This window comes from Abramis brama (assembly GCF_963993115.1).
Source record: "Abramis brama genome assembly, chromosome: 25".
NCBI lineage: Eukaryota > Metazoa > Chordata > Actinopteri > Cypriniformes > Leuciscidae > Abramis > Abramis brama.
In genome coordinates, this window is record NC_139987.1 from 11,066,150 (window position 1) to 11,073,949 (window position 7,800).

Here is a 7,800-nt window from a genome sequence, read left to right on the forward strand (position 1 = left end):
GACTGATGAGTCTCTCCTCCCACACTTAGTGTATGCAGTATGAGCTCTGTCTGGTAGAATAAACGCCGCACAAAATGGAGTAACCGTCCGTCGACGCCGATTTAATTATTACAATATCATCCTTCAAAGATTATTTACTGTTGGACAGGTGCAACATCAAATCTTCAAAAATGGGATACATACTTTCTTCAGGTCCTTTGTTTAAGTGTTTCGTGGCTCTCCTTCTGTTTCCCCTGAAAACCATCTGTGCAGATTTGAGCTATAATATTCCAGAAGAAACGAAGCGCCAGTATGTGATTGGAAATATAGCCAAGGATCTCAGGATGGATGTAAAACAATTATCTGCTCGTAAAGCTCGGATAGACACGGAGGACAGCAGCAAACGGTATTGTGATATTAATCTGAATACTGGTGATTTAATCGTGGCAGAGACAATAGACCGAGAAGAGCTTTGTGGTTCTCGAATGTCCTGCATTCTTAGTTATGAGATCGTCCTGGAAAACCCTCTTGAAGTGCACCGAATAATTTTGCAAATTCAGGATATAAATGATAACGCGCCACAATTTCCAAATGACCGTTTTAACTTTGAAATCACCGAATCGGCAGACAAAGGCCAGCGATTTCGTTTGCATGAGGCTCATGACTCAGATATTGGACATAACGCGGTCAATGGATATTCACTGGAGAGAAACAAACATTTTGTTTTGAATGTTCATGATAGTGCAGATGGAGGGAAATACGCAGAACTCGTGTTGGAAAAGGAGCTGGATCGTGAACAGCAGAAGGAGATAGATATGATCCTCACAGCCACTGATGGTGGTTCACCGCAGAGATCTGGCACTGCTGTCATACACATCACTGTTCTAGATGCCAATGATAATGTCCCAGTATTTAGTCAGCCTGTTTATAAGGTCACTCTGGCTGAAAATACTCCTTCAGGAACAGAAATAATCAGAGTGAGCGCCACTGATGCTGATGAAGGTCCAAATGGGGAAGTGACCTATGAATTCAGCAGATTGTCAGATAAGAATGCAAAATTATTTTCTATTGATAAGACAACTGGACAAATTGTAGTTACTGGAGAGATTGATTATGAAAGTGAAAGAAACTATGAAATGGGAATTCATGCTCAAGATGCATCTGGATTGGCATCAACTGCTAAAGTTATCATAGACATAACTGATGTTAATGATAATCCACCTAGAATCATCCTTAAATCTTTGAATAACCCGATACCTGAAAACTCTGATCCAGGTACTGAAGTGGGAATCATTAATGTTCAAGACAAAGACTCAGGAGAAAACCGGCAGATTCGTTGCTCTGTTCAGCAAAATGTTCCTTTCAAACTGAACCCATCTGTTAAAAACTATTTCTCTCTAGTAACTACAAAAGCTCTAGACCGAGAGAAAGAATCTGATTACAACATTACCATCACAGCCACAGATGGAGGATCTCCACCATTATCCACATCCATGACAATTCATTTATTTGTCTCAGATGTGAATGACAATCCTCCTGTGTTTGAGCAGCAGACATACAGTGCTTATATAAGTGAAAATAACAAACCAGGTACTTCTGTTTGTTCTGTCAGTGCAAATGACCCAGACTGGAGACAGAACGGGACTGTACTGTACTCTCTGGTACCCAGTGAAGTCAGTGGGGTCCCAGTGTCCTCATTTCTGTCTGTTAATGGAGATACAGGGGTGATTCATGCTGTAAGATCATTTGACTATGAGCAGTTCAGAAACTTCAGTGTCAAAGTTGTTGCCAGAGACAATGGTTCTCCTCCACTCAGCAGTAACGTGACTGTGAAAGTCTTCATAACAGATGAGAATGATAACTCTCCACAGATATTATACCCTGTTCCAGATGGCAAGTCTTTAATGACTGAAATGGTCCCTAAAGCGACTCTCTCAGGCTCTCTGGTCTCCAAGGTGATCGCTGTAGATGCTGACTCTGGACAGAACGCATGGCTGTCCTATCAGATCTTGAAATCTACTGATCCGGGACTTTTCTCCATTGGTCTCCATAGTGGAGAGATCAAAACACAACGAGACATTTCTGAATCTGACAGTATGAAGCAGAACCTTGTTATTTCAGTGAAGGATAACGGGCAGCCCTCTCTGTCTACAACCTGTGCTGTGAATTTACTGATTTCTGACAACCTTTCTGAAGTTCCTGAACTTAAAGATATGACTTATGAGGACAGTAACTCTAAAGTAACGTCATATTTGATCATTGCATTAGTTTCCGTGTGCACCTTCTTCCTGACGTTCATCATACTGATCTTGGCAGTGAAGTTTTGTCACAGGAGAAAGCCCAGAATGTTGTTTGATGGAGCAGTTGCTGTTCCCAGCGCCTATCTGCCTCCCAACTATGCAGAGGTGGATGGAGCAGGAACTCTCCGCAGCTCTTACAATTATGACGCGTATCTAACCACAGGCTCGCGCACAAGTGACTTCAAGTTTGTGACATCGTATAATGAAAACACACTTCCTGCTGGTGGTACTCTGGAACACAATACTCAGTTTGGCTCGAGCATGATTACACTAGATGTTACAGGAATTGAAGATGAGGTAAGAGAGGATTAACTACTCTGGACTCATTTTCATAAGGTTTGCTGTTTATCCGGGTTTTTTTTTTTCTGTTTTGTTGATTCAGAGTTAGTTGTTTATGTCATTTTCTATTATATATTTGAATGCCAGGGGCAATGTTAAGCGTAAGGCTTTGTTTTTATTTACTAAGTGGTTTAATAATGACTTAGTATTTTTTCAAGAATCTCACTCTATTGCCTCTGATGTTAATTTTTGGAGATCACAATGGGGTAGTGATAGTTAGCTGTCTCATGGAACATAACACTCAGTAAGGGTTTCTTGCCTGAAAAATAATGGTGGTGAGGTTTTGCATTTGGACTGTGATAAAAATGGCCACTTTATATGCTTAATTTTAAAGGGATACTCCACTTTAAAATGAAAATTCTGTCATCATTTACTCACCCTCATGTTGTTTCAAAGCTGTATGAATTTCTTTCTACTGCTGAACAGAAAGGAAGATATTTAGAAGAATGTCAGTAACCAGACAGTTTTTGGTACCATTGACTTCCATAGTAGGATACTATGGAAGTCAATGGTACCAAAAACTGTCTGGTTACTTAATTATTATTGGATTAAAGCCAAAAAGGAAGGTTTGTTTAGTCATAATTGGGAATTATTAAAATTGGAAATTGGAAAATATTTGAGGAAGTTTAGAAGCACATTAGTTCAATCACAATGTCTTATGGAAGAGAAAGTTGTTAGTGAAATCTTAGCCATTCCCACAGTGGACCTGTTAGAAGGACAGAGATTGCGTCTAACAGAGCTGCAAAATGAGCTTGATAATATGTACAGAATGTGAGCACAAGGAGCCTTTATTCGATCAAGGCAAAAATGGTTAGAGCATGGAGAGCAGATGTCTGCTTATGTTTTTAAACTTGAAAAGTCAAGGGCTAAACTAAATTCTGTTTCTAAAATGAATATTAATGGATCTATTACAGATAATTTTGACATAATTTCTAGCTTTTGCCATATTACTCTAATTTATACACTTCTAAATACAGTGAGCATAATATGACATCTTTTTGTAAACATTTTAAGAATGTCAAAACAATTACTGAAAAGGACCAAAAGTTATGTGATTTCCCAATAATTATTACAGAAATTAAGCAAGCTATTGAACGTTTAAAATGTAATAAATCACCCGTTAACAATGGAATTACTACGGAGTTCTATAAGCAGTTTTCTGAGATTCTTGCCCCATTTCTTTTTGAAGTACTCTGAAAGCTTAAAGTGCTCACAACTTACAACTATGATGCAAGGTATAATTTGTTTGATTCCTATGTCCAAGAAAGATTTGTTGCTTATTGATAATTGGAGACCCATTAGTCTATTTAATAATGATTATAAAATATTCGCTCATGTCTTTACCCAAAGGTTCAAATTAGTATTAGATTCCATTATTGACGAAAATCAATCTGGGTTTGTGAGAAACAGACATATATTTAATAATATCAGACTTATTTTTGATCTTATTGATTATTCTGACCTTATAAAAGATGATAGCTTTATACTTTTTTAAAATATTTTTTCAAAGTCTTTGATTCTGTTGAGCATCCATTTATTTTTTTACTGTTTAGAACACTTTGGGGTTGGGGCTTATTTCTGTAATGCCATGAAAACTCTTTATGCAGGTGTAAATAGTTCTGTGAAATTAAATAATGGCACTATACACAACGATTTTATCTGGAAAGAGGAGTTAGGCAAGGTTGCCCAGTTTCTGTTTACCTCTTTCTCATTGTTGCTCAGGCGTTTTGTCACTTCATTAAATCATGCAAGATAAAAGGAATTCAAGTTGAAGAGAGAAGTGTCCTGATAAGTCAGTTGGCTGATGACACAGCTCTTTTCTTGATAAATGTTGATCAAATTCAGTCAGCTGTCAAATTCATTTAATTTTTTTCCAGTGCCTTAGGTCTCTGCCTTAATTTACAAAAATGTGAAGTGTTTGCTTTAAAAAGTTGCCATGCCAGAACAATTTGTAATATTCCTGTAAAGGATGCTCCAACTTATTTGGGTAGGGTTATTACTAAAAATGAGCAGGAGAGAATCTCACAAAATTTTGACCCTGTGATTAAAAAAGTAAAGAACGGATTTAATATTTGGTTACAGAGGGACTTGTTTCTGTGTTCTGCTGGCTAAGGCTGAAGGTATTTCTAGGCTTACTTATGTAGCTACTTGATACATTCAGATATTAAAATAAATAAGATAATTGATAAAAAAATGCTGAACATTTTGTGGAAAAAACGTATACATTATATTAGAAAATCTGTAATTGTTCATTCATATAAAAATGGTGAGCTTGATTCTATTTTTTCTATGTTTTGAAATCTATTTTAAATAACACTATTTTAAATTAACTGTTTGAAATATTTTCTAAAAAACACTAATTCTGTGTGGAATATGAATTCTTTTTATGCTTCAACTTCCCTGTTTCCCCTAAAGAATTTGCCTCTGTAATTGGTGCTATTTCTTCGGATGTTGTCTCTTTATGTAGAGGTATTTCATACTCTAAACGTGTGTCTTTATTTCATCTAGCTGATGCGTTCTGTGGTAAAGTTTGATTTTCGACAAGCAAAAATAATAATAAGGCTATACATTCCCTTTTTCAAAAAGAAGTAGTGAGTAAACACATGTCATTTAGAAATAAATAAATAAAAATAAATAAATAAACACTGCACAACATTTAAAATTTAATATAAAAAAAAAAAAAACGTTTGTTTGAACTGGTGAAAAGACTTTCCTTAGTACAACGAATTTACTCACTTAATATAAATGTAGGGTTTCGTCACAATTTTCTCATCAAATCTGTCTGTGAGGTCATCCTGTTTCAGAACCACATGCCTGGACAGCGCCATCACTGATTGTTGTGCTATACCTCGAAAAGAGTCTCCGTTTTTCAGCTTGTACAGTATAATTCGTTTAAGTGAATAAATATTGCACAACAACGGGCTTTGAAAAATGTTAGACTTCATTTGGTTCATTCCTGTCGTCTTTTAATAGAACACAAGCAAAATGCAATGAGCAGAAATATACGCACAGAGTCGCTATTCACCAAGAGTGCAGACTGATGCGTCTCTCCTCCCACACTTAATGTATGCAGTGTGAGCTCTGTCTGGTAGCATAAACGCCTCACGAAATGGAGTAACAATCCGTCGATGCCGTTAGAATTATTGGAATATAATCCTTCAAAGATTAATTACTGTTGGGCAGATGCAACATCAACAATGGAATACAAATTATTCTCAGTCCCTTTCTTTGCGTTGTTCGTGGCTCTCCTTCTGTTTCCTCTGAAAATCGTCTGTGCAGATCTGAACTACAATATTCCAGAAGAAACGAAGCGCCCGAATGTGATTGGAAATATAGCCAAGGATCTCAGGATGGATGTGAAACAATTATCTGCTCGTAAAGCTCGGATAGACACGGAGGACAGCAGCAAACGGTATTGTGATATTAATTTGAATAATGGTGATTTAATCGTGGCAGAGACAATAGACCGAGAGGAGCTTTGTGGATCTCAAATTCCCTGCATACTCAGTTATGAGCTCGTCCTGGAAAACCCCCTTGAAGTTCACCGAATAATTCTGAATATTGAAGATATAAATGACAATTCACCACAATTTCCAAGTGACCGTTTTAACTTTGAAATCAGAGAATCGGCAGACAAAGGCCAGCGATTCCGTTTGCATGAGGCGCATGACACGGATATCGGTCAAAATGCTATTAATAGCTATTCACTGGAGAAAAATAAAAAATTTCATCTTGACCCTACATGATAGTGCAGATGGAGGGAAATACGCAGAACTCGTGTTGGAAAAGGAGCTGGATCGTGAACAGCAGAAGGAGATAGATATGATCCTCACAGCCACTGATGGTGGTTCACCGCAGAGATCTGGCACTGCTGTCATACACATCACTGTTCTAGATGCCAATGATAATGTCCCAGTATTTAGTCAGCCTGTTTATAAGGTCACTTTGGCTGAAAATACTCCTTCAGGAACAGAAATAATCAGAGTGAGCGCCACTGATGCTGATGAAGGTCCAAACGGGGAAGTGACGTATGAATTCAGCAGAATTTCAGATAAAATTGCTAAATTATTTTCTATTGATAAGACAACTGGACAAATTGTGGTGACTGGAGAAATTGATTATGAAAAAGACAAAAAGTATGAAATGGGAATTCATGCCCAAGATGCCTTTGGGTTGGCATCAACTGCTAAAGTTATCATAGATGTAACTGATGTTAATGATAATCCACCTAGAATCATCCTTAAATCTTTGAATAACCCGATACCTGAAAACTCTGATCCAGGTACTGAAGTGGGAATCATTAATGTTCAAGACAAAGACTCAGGAGAAAACCGGCAGATTCGTTGCTCTGTTCAGCAAAATGTTCCTTTCAAACTGAACCCATCTGTTAAAAACTATTTCTCTCTAGTAACTACAAAAGCTCTAGACCGAGAGAAAGAATCTGATTACAACATTACCATCACAGCCACAGATGGAGGATCTCCACCATTATCCACATCCATGACAATTCATTTATTTGTCTCAGATGTGAATGACAATCCTCCTGTGTTTGAGCAGCAGACATACAGTGCTTATGTAAGTGAAAATAACAAACCAGGTACTTCTGTTTGTTCTGTCAGTGCAAATGACCCAGACTGGAGACAGAACGGGACTGTACTGTACTCTCTGGTACCCAGTGAAGTCAATGGGGTCCCAGTGTCCTCATTTCTGTCTGTTAATGGAGATACAGGGGTGATTCATACTGTAAGATCATTTGACTATGAGCAGTTCAGAAACTTCAGTGTCAAAGTTGTTGCCAGAGACAATGGTTCTCCTCCACTCAGCAGTAACGTGACTGTGAAAGTCTTCATAACAGATGAGAATGATAACTCTCCACAGATATTATACCCTGTTCCAGATGGCAAGTCTTTAATGACTGAAATGGTCCCTAAAGCGACTCTCTCAGGCTCTCTGGTCTCCAAGGTGATCGCTGTAGATGCTGACTCTGGACAGAACGCATGGCTGTCCTATCAGATCTTGAAATCTACTGATCCGGGACTTTTCTCCATTGGTCTCCATAGTGGAGAGATCAAAACACAACGAGACATTTCCGAATCTGACAATATGAAGCAGAACCTTGTTATTTCAGTGAAGGATAACGGTCAGCCCTCTCTGTCTACAACCTGTGATGTGAATTTACTGA

General features: G+C 37.9%; 1 protein-coding gene and 1 pseudogene across 11 annotated transcripts in view; both read left to right on the forward strand.

The window, feature by feature from the left end:
- LOC311076813 (protocadherin gamma-C5-like) overlaps positions 1 to 7,800 on the forward strand; it is a gene marked incomplete at its 5' end in the record, with an annotated part of 165,391 nt that overhangs the window by 23,404 nt on the left and 134,187 nt on the right. For 2 of the 10 annotated variants that reach the window (XM_084105254.1, XM_084105273.1), the window contains one exon: positions 154 to 2,576. The exons of the other annotated variants lie outside the window; for them this stretch is intronic. In XM_084105254.1, coding sequence (XP_083961380.1) covers positions 171 to 2,576 — 2,406 coding nt within the window. Of the gene's footprint in view, positions 1 to 153; positions 2,577 to 7,800 lie in introns of those variants that run through there. 10 annotated transcript variants of the gene reach the window in all.
- LOC311076816 (protocadherin beta-16-like) overlaps positions 4,982 to 7,800 on the forward strand; it is a 91,728-nt pseudogene continuing 88,909 nt past the window's right edge. Inside the window, exon 1 of the transcript XR_014609553.1 lies at positions 4,982 to 7,800. This exon is cut by the window's right edge and continues 428 nt beyond it. The product of XR_014609553.1 is annotated as a protocadherin beta-16-like (transcript).